Here is a 24634-nt window from a genome sequence, read left to right on the forward strand (position 1 = left end):
GTTCGTGCCGTGGTAGTTGTCGGCGACTCCGTAGCCGAAGTCGTATTTTGTGGGCTGGAGGAGATCGATATTTGCTTTATTTTGGGATAATTGTTGATTTTTCAGGGAAAACAAAAGTCCAAGAAGGCAAGGAGTTGAGATGACTATATGATTAATAACAATGAATACATCTGAAGTAATGTAATGATTAAATGAATGAATAAGTATATGAATGTATAGATACATATGTAAATTAATAGAGAAATGAATAATTAGTTTACATAGATAAATAGAAAAATAGATAGTTTCCTAACAGATATATATATATATATATATATATATATATATATATATATATATATATATATATATATATATATATATATACATATATATATACACACATATATACATATATATATACACACATATATACATATATATATACACACATACATATATACACATATACAGTATATATATATATATATATATATATATATATATATATATATATATATATACACATATATATATATGTCTATATATATATATCATATATATATGTATATATATACACACATAAATATATATATATATATATATATATATATATATATATTATATATATATACACATATATATATATGTCTATATATATATATATATATATATATATATATATATATATATATATGTATATATATACACACAAATATATATATATATATATATATATATATATATATATACAAACACAAATATATAGCTAGTTTACAAATAAATTAATGAATACGATATTATTGTAAATTATTTACGTGAATGGTTGTGTATAAAGAACAATTAAATCTATAAAAGATAATAAGATTTTCACGAGGGGATTCAAACCCATTACTGGTGAAGGGTGTGGTACTGGGTGCAGCCCAAACTCTTTTAACATGCTCCAGCCCCAAGTTTCGTGATTGGCCGCCATTCAGATGGTCATTGCTCGGCTGTGGCGTGCTTCGCTTGCAAATAAACATTTCTCATTGCTCCTCTGTTCTGGCAAGCGGCACGTGGATGTGCTGCGCACGCCATCTACGTGGGTCACCATTAAAATATCATAATCACATATCTATTTTATTATTATTATTGTGATGTTTACATGAATCAGTTGTGAGAAGGTGGCGGCCAGTCACCATACTTGTGGGCGAAGCATGTTAAATGTTTTGGTCGGAACCCAATTGCTTTCGTAGGTTCAAAGGTAACATAGGGCATTGCAAAGCCCAAAATCTGAGAGCATTGTTTATATACTCACCAGCTAGAGTTAAATCACCTAATTCTGATGTGATACCTGAGCTTATCCAGCAGTTCCAAATAGTGGCACAGATACTCCAATTATGGAAAACATAAGTGATTAGAGGAGAAATTTAAGCGCTGTCTGAATTCAGATCTCTTGTTGTTGGAGTTAGGAATTATGTTTCATGGAAGAGCATTCAACTGCTTAAAGAAGCTCCCTATAGATCTATGAAATGTTTTTAATACTGGATGATGTCGAATCCATTCATCTAGCGCTCAAAGAGAATAAGTAATTGTTTTAAAAATTCAAAACAATGCAGTAGTTTAGTGTCTATGTTAGAGGCTGATGGTTAATAAACGCATTAGTAAGGTAAAATTAAGAGTTATTCAAGATATATTTACAGGTAACTAAAGGATCAGTGGTTTTTTATAAGGAGTAATATACTTGAACCATTGGCCGTTCAAACTAATGTTCTTTTGCAATTGATGGCATGCATGATCTAAGTGCATGTTCTGTCCTGACACTGATTATACACGGCACAGTTATAATCTTATTTGCAGACAGTCGTATAACAGAAAGTAGGTACTAAATGAACATGTCTGAAAATCACATATACGATAAGGATATCAAGATTAAAATTTACCAAAAGAGAGTAACCAATGTGTAATTTATGTAGCTACATTTAGATTTAACATCTGTGTATAATCTCAATATTCGGTGGCAATTACGTCAGCAATGTAGCTTCACACAGAATAAATGGTTCTTGTATAAGCTTAGACTATGAGTTTAATAAAAATCATGAAAATAAAGTTAAAGGCCAATTAGAACCAGCTTACATGTCTCATCCACTTACTGAATGCCATTAGTGGGAATTTAGAACAAGTAAAATTAACGAGCGAGAAGACTCATTAGACCAAATCGCTCGTACTTGTGTGTGTAAATGAAATGCTAATTGTATGAGATTTTCATAGATGCTCAATTTCGCTTGCCATTATCATTAAACGATAATGGACAGGCTTCTCATTACCATGCAGTAAGTAATTAAAAGAGTTAGCTGTGAATGAATAAATGATTGACCTTTTGCTGAAAAGATGTTTCCTAGGTATCCGAGTCTCCTAATTTTTATTGAGAGAGAGAGAGAGAGAGAGAGAGAGAGAGAGAGAGAGAGAGAGAGAGAGAGAGAGAGAGAGAGTTTCGTAAGGCACTGATTACACATTCTTAATGATCTTTTCATCCGTGTATGCATAGGTAACTATGGCTTCATATGTTTGTACCTATGAATATTTACAAATGCATCTATGGGCCAAGTAATGGTCACTGCAAGTGTTAACAGCACGAAAGTAACTGAATGTTACGTAAACAAAATCCAGGGTGTGTTATTGGAAGATTGTAGATAAAGGGAGAAGGTTGTTAGGATGATTTTAACTAGCAAATTGTTGAAATGGTTTAGGAAGAGGTAGAGGCAGAGTTCTTCTTTTAACATTTCATGAAAAAAGATGCGAATGTAAGTTGCAAGTTGCAACAGCATCGAATACTAGGTGAATTATACTCTTATTATACGCAAGCTGGCGTATTTGTACTCAAGGTCACGCCTTTTGCAGCTGTTGATTGGGTGAAATCAATTTGTCCGAATCCAGTACTTTTGTGTTGACATATTTTCAAATTTATGAATATATTATTACACCATATAATGTCAGCTCAATATATGAAGCAAAAATCAGTACTAAATGAACTCATAATAAATATATTAAAAATTAGTTCATAGATGAGTGACGAACATGTTGGATAATAAACAACTCCCACCGAAGTTGTAGACAAGGAAAAAGTTTGAGTTGCATTAAAATCCCGTCTGCTATCATACTATGTACTTTGTAAATTAAATATCAAAGATATTTAATTGATTAGCCTATAAAGCTCGCGCTTTGCTACTTCAAACATATTTATAGTTCATTTTCTATGAATGTTTTTGATATTTTAAAACATCGAAAACTAAGTTGAAAAAATGAGTAACAAACTGTTTGTTTTGTTATTGCCTTTCTACTTCTCCACTCTTCTGCGCTATATGTATGGTGGCCTGTTGTTACGTCCTTGCCTGGTGATTGCCATATTTGGGTTCGAGTCCCACTCAGACTCTTTAGTTCCTTTAGTCGCCGTAAGCTCACCATCCTTGCGAGCCTAGCTTGGATGGACAGGGGCCTTGGGTGCTGATCATATGTATATGTGGTCAGTCTCGATGTCACTGTCCTGCCTGCTAGAGCAGTATTACTGCCACTTGCCTCTGCCATTCATAAGTGGCCTTTAAAACTTTAAACCAAATAACCATAGGTTAAATTTGTCATTTATGTCCCCATTCAATGTGGCCTTTACAATATCCTTTAAAGTTTTGAATAGCCCAACCCCCAAATATGAAAAATTGTAACACCTCCTTGTGGTGTGGGAGGACCAATGTTAATGTAGGGGCTTTTCCTTCCACTCGACGTACCCCGTATTCCACATAAATCTCTGTTTATCATTATGTTTTTATGTTCCTCATCATTATTTTGCTATCTAAATTTTCTATAAAAGTCTGATAGTTATTTTAGTAATAATTATGATGTACTTAATGCTTGAAATAAACAAAATTGAAATTTCTGTATTTGGAAGACTGTTCCAAGACTTCAACTTCGGTGTTTATTAAAAATTAATAGATAAATAATCAAACAAAGTTAATATGTAGGTTCTTATTATTTACAATTAATTTAACTACTATTTATATCACATTCATAATAGCACCTGTTAACTCACTCTGTATTATTATTATTATTATTATTATTATTTGCTAAGCTACAACCCTTATTGGAAAAGCAGGATGCTATAAGCCCAGGGGCCCCAACAGGGAAAATAGCCCAGTGAGGAAAGGAATCAAGTAAAAATAAAATATTTTAAGAACAGTAACAACATTAAAATAAAGAGTTCATATATAACCTTTAAATAATTTAACAAAACAAGATGAAGAGAAATTAGATAGAATAGTGTGCCCGAGTGTACCCTCAAGCAAGAGAACTCTAACCCAAGGCAGTGGAAGACCATGGTACAGAGGCTATAGCAGTAAATCTATAATATAATTGTTTGTATAGAACACTGATGAATTCGGACAATCTGATGTCCACCCAATCAGAAGCATGCAAGTGACTCTGAGCTTGGTACAGTTATGCTAGGTTGAAAAAAATAGGGTATAATATAAAGCCCTGTCCAATCGATCGAGCATGCCCAACGGGCAAACAGTGATACCAGGCCACAATAGTTGATGAAAATGAGGGTTGATGACGTCCGAAGCGGGAAAACTAAAGACAGGGATCTGGGAACACTGTATGATGCCAGATCCCTGTCTGTGGTTTTCCCGCTTCTGACGTCATCAACCCTCATTCTTACTACCCATCGTGGTCTGGTATCACTGTTTGCCCGTCGGGCATGCTCGATTATGTAGACAGTGCTTAAGATGATAATAAAAAAAATGTCGGTTGATTGACCTGAAAACTGAATAAAATTATTCATAGGAATAAGTATGTTAATCCTCACAACGGAGATTTCCTGCATGAAAGACATACTGATTACTTACGTGGTCATGATACTCAGGCTCAGCTTTGTAGACTGACTTCGGTTTGTATACGGGTTTCGGCTTATATACAGGTTTCGGCTTGTAGACTGGCTCTGGCTTGTAGACTGGCTCTGGCTTATAGACTGGCTCTGGCTTGTAAGCAGGCGCGTATGTAGGTTTTGGCTTGTAAACGGGTTCGTAAGTTGGTTTCGGTGTATACACGGGTTTGTATGGCTCTGTCGTGTAGATCGGCTCCTCGTAGGCGGGCGCGGGTGTGTAGACTGGAGCAGGCGTGTATACTGGCGTGTACGTAGGCTCAGGTTTGTAGGTTGGTTTAGGCTTATAAACTGGGGCTTCATGTTCGTAATGGGGCTTGTGAGTCGTGTAGTGAGGTGCGTACGTTGTTTTTGGCTTGTAATAAGGGGCAGGCGTATAAGAGGGCGTATGGTGAGGTTTGTAATTCGGTTCGTGATCGGAATATGTCGTGGAATGGTGTGGGGCGTATGTCGTGTGGTGATAAGATGGCGGAGGGTAGTGGGAGCTGACCGCTTTCCCCACGGCTGATCCCACCACGCATGAAATTAATAGGGAGAGGATCTGAAAATATAGATATGAATAATTTTATGGAGTAACAAGTTTATTTGTACAAATCTCAAACATAAAAAGAAATAGTAAGTTAACAAAGAAAATCACAGAAAAATCACTGTTGAATGTAGTGATGGTGTGGCCTTTATATCGCCATCTACATGATAACATATTTCAGAAGAGCATTTATATTCACACCTGCTTGCATGTACACACAATAACCATTTTGTCTTTACGAGAGATGGCTTTTGAGGAAAGAAAAACGAGCGATTTACTGTTACATTCACGATTAAACTGGTGAATCGTAGATGAACCTACACAGAGGACTTAACTTACAGACACGAAAGGCTCACGAGCTCACTACACTCACGCTGCACCATTAAACTCTAATTTGCATCTTTTTCTAGCCCTCTTCTCATCTCTCCCGTTCTTTTGACATGAGCAATCCATTTACCCCATATTTCAAATTTAAAATCCAGAGTAGAATTGTTTAATGTAGTAGAGATTCAACAATCTAACCATTAAAAAAAAAGAGAAATTATATGTCTCTATTAATATGTTATAACTCAAAAGAATTTGATTCGAAGTAGTTTTACTCCGATTCTAAACACTTTGTGTTAATACTTTTTGTTAATGTGAAATATCGTCTACAATAGCTGTTTGATGTTTAGAATTATCAGTTTTGCCCAAACTGATCTACTGTAGTACATTTCTAATATTCTCTAAATGTCTATTTATCTATCTATATATTTTTATATTCGTATACACACGCACACACAGATATATATATATATATATATATATATATATATATATATATATATATATATATATATATATACTGTATATATATAGAGGCCTACATATAGCCTAACTCCTATGCCAACAACTGTGATATTGGTATTATTATTATTTGCTATATGTTGTAAAAAGGTTGTAAAATCATAACCATTATCCTCATCATTATCATTACAATAGTTCCAACTGTATTTGAACAGCAATATCTGAAGTTCATGAATATAACCATTTTCTAGTTAGTTGATAAGGGAGTTATGTGTTTGTTCTCAAAATACCCAAAAGAGAAAGATTTAGTAGATATTTTAATGGAGTTTTAAACTGGCTTCGAGTTGTATTATTGGCCATAAGTATCCTTACAAACCTCAAGTTCTTCTCAAATTTTTGATATGGTAACAATTTCTCCAGTTGTAGGATATCCTCTGTAACCTCACCTCACTTTCTTTTCACATACTTGTAAAATCGCCGCAGAAATTCTGGGCGAAATAAGCCAAACCCCCGATGATGTTGTAGGCAATCTCATCTCCCACGTTAGCAGTGGTCACAATACATCCCCTTACAAATTTCCAACTAAAACTTATGATCACTTTAAGGGGATATGTTGAAACCTCTGTTAACACGGGAGATAACATGATTTGCTATGACATCATCAGGGGGTGGGGCTCATTTCGCCTGGAATCTTTGAGGTGACTTCAGTTATTTACATACTTTGAGGAATAGAATGGAAGAGGAGAGAGAGGAAGAGAGGAACGGAGCAGGGAGAGAGAGGGAGTGTCTAGAGTAGGGACGGCTAGAGTGGAATGGTAGAGGAAGACCAGTTTTCTTTAATAACAGTAAAATGCAATAGAGTCTAGGAAGCTGACCTGAATGGTGGGATAAACTACATTATTCAAAGATTATACCATTAAGTCAATACCCGGAAGTATGTGAAAGAAAGTTAGGTGAGATAACAGAGGATATCCTACGTTTGGACATGGGGTGTAAGTGATTCCAGATCAAATATGGTCGAGACGAACTTAGGTGTGAAAGAGAATAATTGTGGCATATAGTATATCAAAGTTTTTGATTAATTTAGTTTCCTTAATATTCTGAGATGAAATTTTTAGGGAAATTTCTGAACGTGTACGTGTGTGTGTGTTTGGTATGTAAAAAAATGTAAAGCTCCGCTGTTATATCAATTATATTCCTATATTCATTACTTTCTCCGAAGCAGGAACCATTCAGAGATTGCTCGACTATCCCATTGCTTAAAAGATATCTATTACGTTCTGATATTTCCCTTAAAAAATTCATCTCAGACTATCAAGAAAACTGAAGTAAGCAAAAACTAGGATATACTATTGGCCACAAGTATTCTTACACACCTAAGTTCGTCTTGACCATAATTGATCTGGTATCACATTGTATGCTTACGTACACATAATATATATATATATATATATATATATATATATATATATATATATATATATATATATATATATATATATATGCTTTATGTATGTGTGGATATATGTAAACTGAAGTATAGCCTATATCTAATTGCGTTTATGTAATCTCTTAAATGTAGGCATTCATATGAATAATACTACAGAAATCATGCCAGTTTTACATCCCAATAAAAATCGCAGCTTAGCTATGAAAACAATTATCAAAAAGAACAAAATATGCAACAAAAAAAATCACCTCGACCCCCAACCCCTTGTCGGTGAAGAACAGTGTACAGATCAAAGCAGCAACCATTAGATCATAATTGTTCTCATCAGCGGCGGTAACCGCGTAATTAAAATCATCTCTGGGAAAATCGATTCGACTCCAGCCATTATCTCTTTAATGTTAAACCAGATTTCTTGATCCCGACTATTAGAAAACGTTGACGACGATTAACTGGTAATTAAGATTAGTAATAATCTACACAAGGACGTAATTGGACTCTGCTGGTTCCTTAGGACGTTTGGCGGTGATTAGTATAATACTGTACTTTTGAGGCGCTAATGACAACCTTCTCAGATTCCTTTGGAAATTGCTCTCCAGATTTTGGTGACGTATCGTTGGCTCTCTCTCTCTCTCTCTCTCTCTCTCTCTCTCTCTCTCTCTCTCTCTCTCTCTCTCTCTCTCTCTCTCATCGGAAAAAGTTTCAGGAAGAGTAACCTGTTTATTAGTGCTAGTTTATAACAATGTTGCGGGAATAATTCGACGAGTTTGAAAGTAAACAATTTTCAATTATAGAAAAAGTGTATCCATGATAAATAATCTTTATTTTCTATTCCAATGTTAACAGTACACAACTAATAACTGTTTTGGTTTCCTTTGATGTATTTATGATCGGCTACATTGTTATATATGTGTACACACACATATATATATATATATATATATATATATATATATATATTATATATATATGTATATATATATATGTGTATATATATGTATATATATGTATATATATATGTTTGTATATATATATGTAGATATATATATATAGATATAGATATACATATATATATATATATATATATATATATATATATATATATACAGTATGTGTGTGTGTATATATATATATATATATATATATATATATATATATATATATATATATATTGTATGTTTGTATCTATAAACATAAAGTAATTAAACGATCACATATTCGAAAGTGAACATATGAGTCAATATACCTTTGAAGATTTGTAGTTATTCATAACATATGTAATTTAAAACTTAAAGTAACATGACTGGCTATGTCTATAAATAACTAAGAACAGTAAATACAGAAGTAACAAAAACTGAAAGTAAAAAAAAAAATAGATAGCCTTTAAACAAAGCAGGTACGGTTTACATATCTCGGAGCACTTATTGACTGATGAGTGCTCTTACTTTTTTTTTACTATAATGTATGTCAAGTGATCGGTAATTGCCATCCGAACTCCGTAACTATGGACGAGCATCTACTTAAAAGGGCAATTGTGGCTACACGACCCCGTGTCATTTCTTTCTGTCATCAGCGGTTAACAATCCCTGCTTTTAGGTTTAACAAGGAGGAGGCTTCTCTTCAGTTTAGTCTCCTTGCAGATGCATAAAAGAGATACTTAGCTACTTGACATAAGGTCTCTGTCTTAACGTTGTTAATGATCTCAAGATATGTTATATTCTTTATTCATTACTTGTAGTTTATTCATTTCCTTATTTCTTTTCCTCACTGGGCTATTTTCCGTGTTGCAACTCTTGGGCTTATAGCATCCTGCTTTTCCAACTACTGTTGTAGCTTATCTAGTAATACTAATGTTAACGATGTAATAATAATAATAATAATAATAATAATAATAATAATAATAATAATAATAATAACAATAATAATAATAATAACTGATAAGTGTCGCCGGTAACTAAATAGTCAGGTAGCGATTGTTTAAATCTAGTCTTTTGGCAAATCCAAGTTATTTCTTTTGATCTACGATATTGATTTTTATTTCTTAATGACGATTTCTTTAAACGATATTATTTTCTTTAAAATTTATGTTGAATTTTTGATAGATGCTTGAGGATGACTGATGGAATAATTGCCTTAATGTGTCATTTAATAATTATCCTGCTAATTTCGTTTAATTGCCTAAAAAATTTGTGATCTGAGCTTTAATATTACATGACTTTTAATACACTTGAAAAGACATAGTTTCACTTTTCACATCTCTCTCTCTCTCTCTCTCTCTCTCTCTCTCTCTCTCTCTCTCTCTCTCTCTCTCTCTCTCTCTCTCTCTCGTTTTTTTAACAAAAATAACAAGAGACATCTGTGCTAACAAGAACAAAGTTGAAATAAAACTGCAGCGAAATAGTCTGTTGTTCCGAGTAACTTTATCATAGATGACATCTCTTCGTCAACAAACAAAAAACCGAAATTTGAGTTAAAAATGTTCTTTGTGAAACCTATTGAGTTTCAAAAAACCACCAAAGTACATGTGTTTAATTATTTCACTGCAGATACCATTATGTCTTGAATAAAGTCCATTGTAAAATAAACCAAGCTAAAATAATTTTTAGAATGATTGAATGGTAACAAAAGTTATTTTAGGTAACAGACCAGTAACCAGGACGTTTAAGTTCTGTTCTGTTCATATATCTATGAACATTGTTTTTGAAATTTTCATTATTTAATAAAAATGACTTGCAGGCCACTTCTTAAGGTGGTTTGGTTCATCGTAGGTAATATTATCACTTGTTCATCATCATCATCATCATCAGCCGTTAGTATTCCACTGCAGTGCGAAAGCCTCCAGTCGTCTGTTTATGCATATATATATATATATATATATATATATATATATATATATATATATATATATATTTATATACCAGTATGTATATATATACCAGTATATATGTGTATATATATACCAGTAAATATATGTATATATATATATTGTATATATATATATATATATATATATATATATATATATATATATATATATATATATATATATATATATATATACAGTATATATACATATGTATATATATATATATATATGTATGTATGTATATATATATACATATACCGGTATATATATATATGTATATATATACATATATATATTGGTGTGTGTTTGGTTGTTGAATGCGTTTAAAAAAAGGACGACCCTCATACACATATAAGTTGAAATGTTAACTACAATGAAACCAAACACTTTAAGAATAGGTCTGCCAGCGTACATATACAGTGCATGTATATATGTATGATATATATAACTAACGGAATACATGTATAGTCTGTGTGGGAACTCACATATTCTTCTTTAATTATAATTTACATTGGTAAATATTAATTTTGCTAATCTGCTCTTTCGATTGAGCTAGTTTACTATCGATATTTAGTTTGTAAATGCTGTTTATTATTTCTTTTTTTTGGTGGGTTATTTGGTACTGTAAAATTGAAAGGCGTTGGTACGTTAATTAATCTTATCTTGTTATTTGTTTTAATCGTTGGCATTAGTGCTTTCTAACAAGCGTTATTCATCTTTGAGAGTCATAACAAAAATAATACTTTTAAGTTTGTATCTGTGACCCCTTTCCAATAGAACTGCCATTTTATAGATAAACTAGATAGAATTTTTATTATTTTTCAAAATGTAAAAAATTCTATGAACGTTGCCATTATTGAATTAAAATAATCGAGGCAGTGTCATTAGCTTTCTATACATTCCTACAGGTGAGGAGGCCCCTTTTAAGGGTTGAGCACCTGAAAATTCATTTATGATTTTTTTGACTATACATCAGTATCAGCAGGAGAAACAAATATCGAAATAAGGAGAGTACGGCTCCCTATTACGAAACCGCATTCATAATGATAACTCTTGTAAAAAACAACAACAACATGTATTACACACACTGATATTATGCCAAGTACGAGAATTGAGAAAAGAGCTAATAATTAAGTCTCCTACCCGAAAATAAATAGTCATTTGAACAAAACCCTACTGCCGAACAAAATAACATGCGCAAACGGCCCTCGCGCAGATACATGCACATGCACGAAGACAAAACCAGTAATTATTTTCAAAAAGTCTTCTCATGTTAAAGTAGTCGTTCTCCCTATTATTATTATTATTATTATTATTATTTTTACTTGCTAAGCTACAACCCTAGTTGAAAAAGCAGGATGCTATAAGTCCAGGGGCTCCAACAGGGAAAATAGCTCAGTGAGGAAAGGAAACAAGGAAAAATAAAATATTTTCAGAAGAGCAACAATATTGAAATAAATATCACTTTATAAACTATAAAAACTTTAGAAAAACAAGAGAAAGAGATATAAGATAGAACAGTGTGCCCGAGTGTACCCTCAAGCAAGAGGACTCTAACCCAAGACAGTGGACGTAATATTACCCATTGCTTACGTCATGGGAGAAATTTACATCATTAATCACCTTTTTGTTTTTGTTATACTATCGGTAACTCTCTTTTCATTTTAGGATATGATTTTCAATAGAATGTTTCAGAGACATCCAAATCCCACTTTTTGTGAGAATCTATCCGCATGGTTTTTCGTCTGATTTTTGTAAATGATATTTGTGTATAGAATTAAGTATATTTTACGATGTATTGCATCACTAAGATTTCAATTGAATGATAGAGAATACATTACTTTTCATCCACAAGTTCATAATTGGGTTGTCAGATGAGTAGTTCAATTTTTATTGTACTGTTTTTATAGCAATGGTTTGTTTTTAATCATAACTGGATAATTCATAGGACTGTTGATGCTGACGAGAGAAGGTAAGGAAAAATAACTGATGTGAATTGATATCTGATGTCTGACAAGAATGGTAGACCCAAAACGTCATTAAATAAAATAAGTACCAAGGAAGGCTCACTCGCGTTTATATATATATATATATATAAAGTATAAGTGTGTGTACACTGCTTTACCAAACACAACTCGTCCGAGAATTGAAAGTTTATTTTTATACCACTTCCTTTAGCCTAGGGAATTGGATAATAAGATAATAACAATAACAATAAAAATAGTGATATTAAATGATTACTTTGTCTCAGTTTTGTTGACGATACTCCCAAACCCTGTAATTAATTTGTTTATTCATTGAATTGTGCCAAGTTGAAATGGGAGGGGAGACGTGTTAGTTTTTGTTCATGAAATGGCGTAATTAATTAGATGTTCGGTAGTTGAACTTTGTATCTCCTTTTCCTCTCTTGCGACGACGAAAATCTTTGTCAAATTAACTGCGACTGAAAACTAGATTTTAGGATTTGATTTTAAAATTGCCATTTTTATGTGTTTTCCTGTATTATCTATCTTTTCACGTAATGAAATATTGAGATATTATAAATGATCTAAATATATTATCATGCCAGAATAGTATTTCTATCGTTATTTCGACTTTGATTTTAACAGCATAGGGTCTCGCTTCCCTATTGATCCTTATAGCCAATGTTTACACAATGACATCCCATTTATTTAATATTCCCTCAATTTTGTATTATATCATCTACATACACTTATTTTCTCATCTAATAGATTCACCCACTGCCTCACTGCTAAAGACAGCCGACTATCTTGGATCTATGATCGTTCATCCAATTCGGATTGCACAAAGAGCGCATGCGTCCAATTATCACAGTCGAGTTAATAAGCCCGCCATCCATTATGTCCGACACAACAGGAAATTTTGATGTTATAATCACTTTCGGGAGGAAATAAAGTTTCACAAGTTAATTTCACCCGCCTGGAATGACGGCAGAGGTCTTCTCCATTATGACATTTCAATCTATGGGCGTGAACTCTCGCTCTGAGAGGTCAGGTCACCCTCATTTGAATGCGTCATTTTCGTCTTTCGACCTTGATCGAGATAATGAGAGGAGGGTCTGAGTTACCAATTATATTTTCACATTTTGGTATTCACTTCCAATAACTCGTAATAATCTGGGGTTCAGGATAATTACGGGAATGCTTGGGGGAGAAACTTCAAGTGTGTGATGTGTTATTTTTGATAAATGGCCGGAGAATACCTTCGTCATATATTCGTGGAATTAGTTTGCTATTCATCATGCAAAGCATGTGGGTCGAAACAATCTGTTTCTGGTAGAGGTACGTGACTCTACTGTGTCATCTTGTTGTGACTGCACACTCAGCATCTGTTCTTAATTGAGGCCCTATTACTCTGCAGAATAGATACGAAATATAGAATACACATCCGATTGTCTGAGAGAGAGAGAAAGAGAGAGAGAGAGGAAGGATATATATATATATATATATATATATATATATATATATATATATATATTTATATATATATATATATATATATATATATATGTATATATATATATATATATTATATATAAAAGAGAGAGAGAGAGAGAGAGAGAGAGAGAGAGAGAGAGAGAGAGAGAGAGAGAGAGAGAGACCTTAATTTTGACTTGAAGTAGGATTAATATCTAATCGTTGCACATATCTTGCAAAATGGCGAATAGGGACAGTAGCCTATATGAGTTGCGCAAAACCATTAATGCTCAAAATAATGACAGTATCATCGAGGCTTGGGTTCACTACTTCTGTAATGAAGATGTAGTTGAAGGTCTCCTAAAACTTAGTCCCAAAGTTTAAGTACGAATTTCATGATGCCCAAATCAATTTATTCTCGCCTAATCTTACACCCATTATCTAAATTATAATTTAGACATCACATTTTTTGTCAAATTACATTAATAAAGCTCCTTGAGAAACATTATTTCAAGACCTTTAATGTCTGACCGCCTCATCACTCATAAAATACAGTCGGTGTCATGTCATACGCCAAGATTAAAACAATTACGCATTCAAGTTTTTCTTGACATTATGAACATGATTTTCCTTCATGCTCGCATTCTTTAATTGTGTTTGCGTAGGTTAACCAACCGTGGAAACTGAAACAAGGCATGTCGGGTGTCAACAACGCCAGAACGAACAATTACAGTTTCCTGTTGTTTTCGCACTTTTTGTTCCAAGTGTGTTTTTTTTAGGTTAATAAGCCATGTAAGCAAAAAACACGCAAAATCTCGTTGACATCGTATGCATGTGCAATTAACTTCGTAAGTAAGCATGGTTAGGAAGTGTATATCATTTTTGAAGAACTGTTAGTGATAATTACATAATTGCATTTCTCTCTCTCTCTCTCTCTCTCTCTCTCTCTCTCTCTCTCTCTCTCTCTCTCTCTCTCTCTCTCTCTCTCTCGGTAGAATTTGGATTTGAAAAACTAATGAATATTGTAGTTTACAGACCCCCAAACACTAAGGAGTTTGACATAATAATAGAAAAAATAGATGATATATGTAGAAACCATAAAGACTGGAATATACTCCTATCCGGAGATTTTAACTTTCCTTTCGTGGATTGGAAAGAACGGATAGAAGAAAGTGGTTGTATGTATACATATAAAAAAGATAGTAATAGTAGCGCAGAAGATAAGAGGCAATTTGAAAAGCTTCAAGATATGCTATTAGAACATAATATGCAACAAATAAACCACATTCCAACAAGAAAGGAAAATGTCCTAGATCTAGTATTTGTGAATGAGGTGAATTATGTTAAAGAAATAATAGTGTATAACACGGGAATTTCAGACCACAATGTCATAGAATTGATAGTTCATTCCAAAGCAAGTGATCACAGAATTAATAAAAGCACAAAACTTTGGGAAGGATATGGAAAATATAACTTTTACAGTAAGAATATAAAATGGTCAGAAATAAATGAAGAACTGAATAAAGAATGGAAAAATGTATTTATAAGTGATAATATACAGGTAAATACGGATATACTGTACAAAATACTGGAGAAAATTGTTGAAAAATATGTACCGAAAAAAAACAATAAACAAAAGACGTGCATACCAAGAGACAGAAGGATCTTATTTCAGAAAATTAAAAAGTGGAAGAAAAATCTTGCAAAAGAAAAAAATGTGTGGAAAATGAGGGAAATAAAATGTAAGAGAAAATGCAGAACAAAAGATTATACAGTCGAAAGAAAATGAAAAAAGGGACTTAGAAGAAAGGACACTTCAAAATATAAAAAGAAACCCCAAAGTACTTTACTCCTATGCAAAAAAGATGAATAAAAGGAGAATAGAAATAGGCCCTCTAAGAATTGAAGGACGGCTAACGAATGAAAAAAAGGAAATATGCAACATATTAGCAGAAAAATATAAGAGTGAGTTCACGCCAAGAATTGCGAATGAGAATAATGAAACAGAAATGAGAGAAGAAAATGTTGAATATCTAACGGATATAGATATTAATGAAGCAGATATTGTCACGGCTATAAACGAAATTAAAAATGGATCGGCAGCCGGACCAGATGGAGTTCCAGCGATTTTGTTAAAAAAAACTGCAAACACTATCGCGAAGCCACTTGCAATACTGCTAAGACAGAGTATAGACATGAGCGAGATATATGTTAAACATAAATTAGCTTATATAACCCCTATCTTCAAAAGTGGATCAAGACTAGAGGCAAGCAATTATAGACCTGTTAGTCTAACATCACATATTATGAAAGTGTATGAGAGGGTAATAAAAAAGAAAATAATGAACCATTTGGTCAAAAATAATTTGTTTAATATGGGTCAACACGGTTTCGTACCTGGAAAAAGTACACAGACCCAACTGATAGCTCACTATGAAAACATATACAATAATATGATAAATGAAAAAGACACAGATGTGATCTATCTAGATTTTGCAAAAGCCTTTGACAAGGTAGACCATAACATATTGGAGAAAAAAATGAGAAAGCATAATATTGTGGGAAAGATAGGAAAATGGGTAAAAGAATTCCTGCAAAACAGAAAACAGATAGTGGTTGCAAATGACGAGAAATCAGATGAAGCCCAGGTAATATCTGGTGTGCCCCAAGGTACGGTATTAGCTGCACTGCTATTTGTTATTATGATCTCAGACATAGACTGTGATGTTGAAAACTCCGTAGTGAGAAGTTTCGCCGATGACACAAGAATAAGTAGAGAAATTACTTGTGATGAAGATAGGAACTCACTACAAAGAGATCTAAACAAAATATATGAATGGGCGGAGATAAATAGGATGGTATTTAACTCCGATAAATTCGAATCAATAAATTATGGAAACAGAGAAGGAATGGTGTATGCATACAAGGGACCTAATAATGAGACAATCACAAACAAGGAAGCAATTAAAGACCTTGGTGTAATTTTAAATAGGAATATGTTATGCAACGACCAAATAGCAACACTGTTGGCTAAATGTAAAGCAAAAATGGGAATGTTATTCAGACACTTTAAAACAAGAAAAGCTGAACACATGATTATGCTTTACAAAACTTATGTACGTAGTACACTCGAGTACTGCAATGTGATATGGTACCCACACTACCAAAAGGATATTGCGCAAATAGAGAGTGTACAAAGGTCCTATACTGCTAGAATAGAAGAAGTTAAGGACCTTGATTACTGGGAAAGACTGCAATTTTTAAAACTATACAGTCTAGAAAGGAGAAGAGAACGCTACATGATAATACAAGCATGGAAGCAAATAGAAGGAATTGCTGAAAACATCATGGAGCTTAAAGTATCAGAAAGAGCAAGCAGAGGTAGATTAATAGTACCAAAAAGCATTCCAGGTAAACTGAGAAAGGCGCACAGGACATTAATCCACTACGCACCAGCATCGATAATGCAGAGACTATTTAATGTGCTGCCAGCTCATCTAAGAAACATATCAGGAGTGAGCGTAGATGCGTTTAAAAATAAGCTCGATAAATACCTAAGATGCATCCCAGACCATCCAAGACTGGAAGATGCAAAATACACCGGAAGATGTATTAGCAACTCTCTGGTGGATATACGAGGTGCCTCACACTGAGGGACCTGGGGGAACCCAAACAAAAAATAAGGCAATAAGGCAATAAGGTAAGGCTCTCTCTCTCTCTCTAAGTGTACATTCACTAGTAAATATAAAAGCGCTATTATATATATATATATATATATATATATTATATACAGACACATACACACACACATATATATATATATATATATATACATACAGTATGTGTTTGAATATGAATAGAGAGAGAGAGAGAGAGAGAGAGAGAGAGAGAGAGAGAGAGAGGTTAATGTAATATTGGGGTTTAATAGCAGAGCAGAATACATGCTGCGATTAATCAAAAGTTGTTTAATAAGTAGGCCTACGGTAAATGGGAGAGTGACTACAAATAGTTTGGTGTGGAAATGACTCGGGTGAAAAGCTGTGAAATAAGAAAATAAGGTTTGCATGCATTTTGGAATGCTCGACTCAGTAAATGGAATGGAAAAATTAGTGGCACAGTTGAAAAGTTTTATAAATAAGAAAGTTTTGAGTAAGGGGTTGTAAATGATATGTATCTATTGAATTGTATTTCTATGGATATTATGATCATCGCTATAACTATCGGGTAATGTACTAATAATGATAGCTGAGGTAAACATAAGAAATATAACGTAAACGTATTTCTAAATTATCATTTATTCAAACTGGATCTTTGCATTCCATAAATGTACGCGTATGCTTGATATTTCTTGATAATACTGATATATACTGAACTTGATATTATTATTATTATTATTATTATTATTATTATTATTATTATTATTATTATTACTAGCCAAGTTGGAAAAGCAAGATGCTATAAGCCCAAGGGATCCAACAGGGAAAAATAGCCCAGTGAGGAAAGATATAAGGAAATAAATAAATGGTGAGAATAAATTAACAATATATCCTTCTATAAACAGTAACAGCATCAAAACAGATATGTCCTCTATAAACTATTAACATTATTCATATTATATAAACACAATTTTCGCAACTGACATAAAATATCATAACATTTATAGTCGTGCAAATAATGAGTAAATGGATATGCTATGCATAGATAAATATTTACTCATATATGGCTGTTTATCCAACCAAACAAAGAAGGATTAGCTAATGCATTAGTTGAAATAATATTATTTTAATGTCCATACTATAAATTATGTACAACTGTAAAAACGATAATTGCGCCGAGTTAAAACATATTTCATGCAACGCATATATCATGATTATACAGTCATGAAATATACGTTGCATAAAAACTCTTTTTACGTAGTGTACGAAATTAAAGTTTGGAAGTTTGAAAGCTAGGTGGAAGTAAATTTTGGATATCATTCCAGATAATTTTTTTGTTTTGTTTTATATTTCTATAATATTTTTATTTCTAATGAGTAATAAGATTCGACAACGAAATGTTACTGACTTGGTGTCATCTGGTGTTGAATTAAGTCTTGTTAATGCGGATTCAGGCCAATCCATTTTGGAAGGAAGACAAGGGTGTTAGCCATGGTACTGGAAATGGTGTCAGGTAAATTTCTCGAAGGCAATTGCTCGACAGTATATTTCTCGGACCCAATTTCTCGAAAAATAATTTCGCGATGAAACAATTTCTCGATAGTAAATTTCTTAATTTCTCGAATGTAGTATTTCTCGATAGTTAATTTGTCCAACAAGCACCAAAGACCAATTCATAAACACTCATCATTTCTGCGAAAGATCACGTTTGTTAAACCATTTTTTTCTTTACTATTTGGGAGGTGTCAATAGCTCTGTAAGCAGAAAAGAGTATCGTGACGATGGAAAAAGGTTGAAAAACATTGTAATGAGTTATGATGAAGTTAGCCCTGGAGAAGAATATTTACGACGTGTGGCATATAACATTTCATTCTAACTGATTACATTTTGATCTTTTATTTTTACCTATTTTGTTTGCAACAAAATAAAATTATAAATTTTAACCTTAATATTTTTTTTCATTCCTTCCTTTTCTTGATTTACAATAAGATTATAACCTTATTTTTTTCTATTCTTTCTAATTAATATATATTAATCAACTATTGTCGATTTTTGACGTCTGTGCATCCTTAGAAGAGCATATGGAGCATTATTTTAAATTCACTAGCAGAGGAGATCATTTAACAAACAGGTAAATTTATCAATCAATATTAGTTTTTAAGAAAATACATGTAAATTTCTCGAATTCATATTCTCGAAAAATTAGAGAGTGGTTTTTGAGGAATATGGCATTCGAGTAAATGATAGTTCGAGAAATTATTTTTAGAGTAATTGGGTTCGAGAATTTGGCTTTCGAAAAATTGCATTCGAGAAATTTACTGGAAATATCTTATGTTAGTAATTAACGCTAACACACGAACACTTAACGAGTCGGAGTATTCGTGTCTACAGGAGGTCAGAAAAACCTATAGATAATTTGAAATAAACAAGCAATGTCTTTGGGTGTTAGAATACGTTTAGCAACTACAAAATAAAAGGTTTGGTATCTGTGAAAATTTGCGAAATTCCATGATGTACAGCTCATGTATTCGAGCGTTGATGTTTAACATATTTTTCTTTTTTTCCATAATTTTATGTGTTCGAATAAGCAGACCTACTTCTATTGTGTGAGGGGTTGTTTTGCACATTAATGATCTTCCTAGCTTCTTCCATTTGGGTGTTCCAATAATTATAATAGTGATAAACATCCAATTACCATATTTTGAAAAAAAAAAAAAATTGTTTCTGAATTCTCATGCCTCTTGCACGTTGTTACTGATCTTAAAATATTTTATATTAATTATTCATTGCTTGTCACGTTATTTATTTTCTTATTTCCTTTCCTTACTGCGCTATTTTTCCTTGTTGAAGCCTAGGGCTTATAGCAACTTGCATTTCCAGTTAAGGCGTAGAGTGGCTAATAATGATTATCATCATCATAATAATAATAATAATAGTAGTAATGATAATGAAGATGATGATGATGATGACTGTGGCGTCATAAGCGCTTCAGAATCTAACGAAACTGATCTTTTCAAGATGGCGTCATTTTAGTAAACATTCTCAGAACCATTCTGTGATCCACTGACGTCGATAGAATTTGATTTCCATCTTAAAAAGTTAAATTGTGATTGAAGGGCTATTATTATCGTTATTCGTACAGGTACCTCATAATTTTATATAGATTAAAAAAAAACATCGAGAAGTGGGCGCATGACTAAAAGTTTATGAATAAAAATAAGATCAGTGTAATATGAATGACTCACTAGGGTGTGTGTGTGTGTGATATATATATGCATTTTGTCCGGGGAGGTCATTTAGTGTCTAGATGCGACTGGTGGCGACCTATCAACATTGTAAGATATAATTGATTGATTGATTGATTTCAAGTTTTCAGGCATCCTGACATCTAAGGTCATTGTAAGATATAAAGTAGGAGGCTATACAGTAGGTGCAGCTAAGAGCCGAAGGGCCTCGGCTAAGAACCTTAATCAATGATTACAGTTTACTGCATGAGGCACACTGATGGCACCTCCTTTCCTTCTTCCTTTGGGAAATAGATTAAATGGACTTTTTGGTAACGATTTCTATTATAAAGAAAAAGGAGATTTTCAAAATTTTCAGTAAATCTTTCCTTAGAGTGAAATAAGATTTACAAAATTTTCAGTAAATCTTCTTTTAGAGTAAAAGAAGATTTACAAAACTTTCAGTAAATCTTCCTTTCAGGTAGTAGGTTGGCCAGGGCACCAGCCACCCATTGAGATACTACCGCTAAAGAGTTATGGGGCCGTTTTAGTGGCCAGACAGCACTACATTGGATCCATCTCTCTGGTTACGACTCATTTTCCCTTTGCCTACTCATACACCGAATAGTCTGGCCTATTCTTTATATATTTTCCTCTGTCCTCATAAACCTGACAACACTGAGTTTACCCAAACAATTCTTCTTGACTCAAGGGGTTAACTACTGCACTGTGATTATTCAGTGGCTGCTTTCCTCATAGTAAGGGTAAAAGAGACTCTTTAGCTATGGTAAGCTGCTCCTTTAGGAGAAGAACACTCCAAAATCAAACCACTGTTCTCTAGTCTTGCATAGTGCCATAGCCTCTGTACCATGGTCTTCCACTGTCTTGGATTAGAGTTCTCTTGCTTGAGGGTACACTCGGACACACTATTCTATCTAATTTCTCTTCCTCTCGTTTAGTTAGTTTTCATAGTTGAATAGGAAATATTTATTTTAATGGTGTTACAGTTCTTAAAATTTATTTTTCCTTGTTTCCTTCCCTCACTGGTCTATTTTCCCTGTTTGAGCCCCTGGGCTTATAGCATCCTGCTTTTCCAACTTGGGTTGTCACTTGGCAAGTAATAAAAATAACAATAGAGGGGAAGAAGATTTACAAAACCTTCAGTAAATCTCCCCTTAGTGGAAGAACTTTTAAAAATCCAGATTTTTTTTTACTAAATGAATAAAAAATGAGCCAACCATTGAATGACGTTATACTTCATTAAAACTTTTCATCAAGGGAAAGTGAATTTCCAATTCAGAAATGAAAAGGAGAGAAAGAAGGGAAAATAAGGGGAGATTAGTAGTATTTATCATAACAGACAACTCGATGTTATTGAGGTTGGGGGTACGACACAATGACTGAAATTATAAAAATAGCATTTCAATTTGTTACGGATTTTTCGTTGTTAGGAGCATTCCTAAATAATAATAATGATAATAATAATAATAATAATAATAATAATAATAATAATAATAGACAGCTATTTTTTAGCCTACTACCATCTAAATTATTATTAAAGTCAGTATGATGTTTTTTATAAATAATAGAAATTATAAAAAATTAAAGATGCCACAAATATTCTCGTTAACAAAATGAAAAGAATTATATTACGGAAACAGACAGTCGCAACCCTTTTTTTTTTTTTTTTTAATACTATCATCCAAAAGTGTAGATTATCTCTAGTATTCACGTAATCGTATTACACGCGTTTACTGTCAAGGCATCAACATCAATTTAAAGTTGCAGGCAATAGCATTCTGAAGCTTAAATTGGAAATGCATTGATATTATTATCTGTCCAGCTCTCATTGTGGATGGCCTCTTTGAAATAAGAGCTTTATAATAGATTCCAGTTTTGGCCCGCTCATCAGCTGGACTCTGGGCCCATCTTAGGCTGTAAATTCGGGACATTGCGGTGTGCGCGTATATATATATATATATCATATGTATATATATATATATATATATATATGGTATCTTTGTAGTTACGGTTGGGGAAACCTTTCCTAGTAAAAAACAACTTCTCCCTATAGAAAAACTCCCGTTTCCTTCGAAAATGACACTTATTTTTGTCGCAAATTAATTAATTAAATATATTTACCTATATATATATATATATATATATATCTATATATATAATTTATTGGTTAATTTCACCACCAGATACATTTATATCAACAAGAGCCCCGATGACTATTTAACGTCTCGATTTCCTCAAACTTTTAAATATGTTTATCGTTAGAAACTTTGAATTCATAAAAGAAATAGATGAGGAAACCCTTTTCCTTCCGTGGAGGGATTTGCATGATAGCGGGTTAACTGGTTGCTTCCACTCCTACTGCAGAACATAGGTTCGAGTCCCATATCGTGATGAAAGGCTTCTTCGATTCTAATCTGGGTTTAAAGTTTGTAGTCAAAATGCATAATCTAAAACGGTAAGGAAATTTCGTTGTTATGTCATTGGGGGTTTTGATAATGCATACTATATGTACACAAATTTATATATAGTAATGTATTATGTATTTCGCATATGCATCAACAACGTGCAATAAATATTGAAAGAATGTCCAGCACTTGAAATTAAAATGATTTTCCTCCTAGATTCACTGGGCATAGAATCTTAATCGCTTTGTGAAGAATACTTTCATCCATCAGATATTTTTGTTCGTAGCGGAAGAGCTAATGCAGTATACAAATATCACCTTTAGTATCACACGTATGCACTTCCATTATATCTCGTATATTGCATTATTTCTTGCATATTATTTTACGAGATCACATTCATTAGTAATTTCAAATCCGCATTTTCAACTTTGGTATGAGAATCTTGCACTAATTGTTAAGCCGTCCAGAAACTCAGCCACAAAACGTTCACGTATCTGGAGAGAGAGAGAGAGAGAGAGAGAGAGAGAGAGAGAGAGAGAGAACAACTCACTTTCGTTAAGTTTATAATTGTAACAGAGACGAATGAATATTAGAGAGAGAGAGAGAGAGAGAGAGAGAGAGGAGAGAGAGAGAGAGCACTTACTTTCTTTATGATTATAGTTGTGACAGACGAATGAATATGAGAGAGAGAGAGAGGGGGGGAAGAACTTGCGTTCATTAAGTTTATAGTTATGAGAGAGAGAGAGAGAGAGAGAGAGAGAGAGAGAGAGAGAGACTTACCTTCGTTAAGGTCATAGTAGTAACTGAGAGGGACGAATGAATATCTGAGACTTGGGCTCGAGTCTTTTATATCTTCCACAGGAGCCCCACCCACCCAACGCCCCCTTGTTTCAGCCCGCCCCCCTGCAAGGTGACTGGCTGCTCCTCTTCTCGTTTTCCTCCGCCTCGCAAAGGTAGAATTTCATGGAAATTATTGGAATTTTTCTTCCTCTTTTCCTTGTAATTATAAGACAGATGAGAATTGAACGGAAATATTTCTTTTTGTGGTTTGAAATGACAGACTAAATACAGTAGTAAAGATAACTCAAGAGAATGTGCTCTTCTAATGAGGACTATATGGTAGTAAGGTCATATTCAATTCTATCATATGCAGAAGTCTAATTATATGAAGCGGAAAAAGTAATTATGGAAAATGCTGTATTGTGTTATATCATTAAATAATTTAACAGCGTTATGACAACTCCTGATAAATTTAAGAAATAATTAGTTTTCCGGCTCCGCAATTGAATAATTCACAGTGTTACATTAAAAAATCATCCAATAGATATTCTTTATATATACATATACTTGCATATATATATATATATATATATAA

General features: G+C 33.1%; 1 protein-coding gene across 1 annotated transcript in view; it reads right to left on the reverse strand.

Moving 5' to 3' along the window:
• Positions 1-24063, reverse strand: part of LOC137615807 (adhesive plaque matrix protein-like) — a 24936-nt gene extending 873 nt beyond the window's left edge. Inside the window, exons 1-3 of the mRNA XM_068345497.1 lie at positions 24040-24063; positions 4857-5432; positions 1-54 (exon numbers count right to left, since the gene is read on the reverse strand). The exon at positions 1-54 is cut by the window's left edge and continues 873 nt beyond it. Coding sequence (XP_068201598.1) covers positions 1-54; positions 4857-5432; positions 24040-24054 — 645 coding nt within the window. The 5' untranslated portion in view covers positions 24055-24063. The remainder of the gene's footprint in view (positions 55-4856; positions 5433-24039) is intronic.
• Between the last annotated feature and the right edge of the window lie 571 nt (positions 24064-24634).

This window comes from Palaemon carinicauda, chromosome 22, assembly GCF_036898095.1.
Source record: "Palaemon carinicauda isolate YSFRI2023 chromosome 22, ASM3689809v2, whole genome shotgun sequence".
Taxonomy (NCBI): Eukaryota; Metazoa; Arthropoda; class Malacostraca; order Decapoda; family Palaemonidae; genus Palaemon; species Palaemon carinicauda.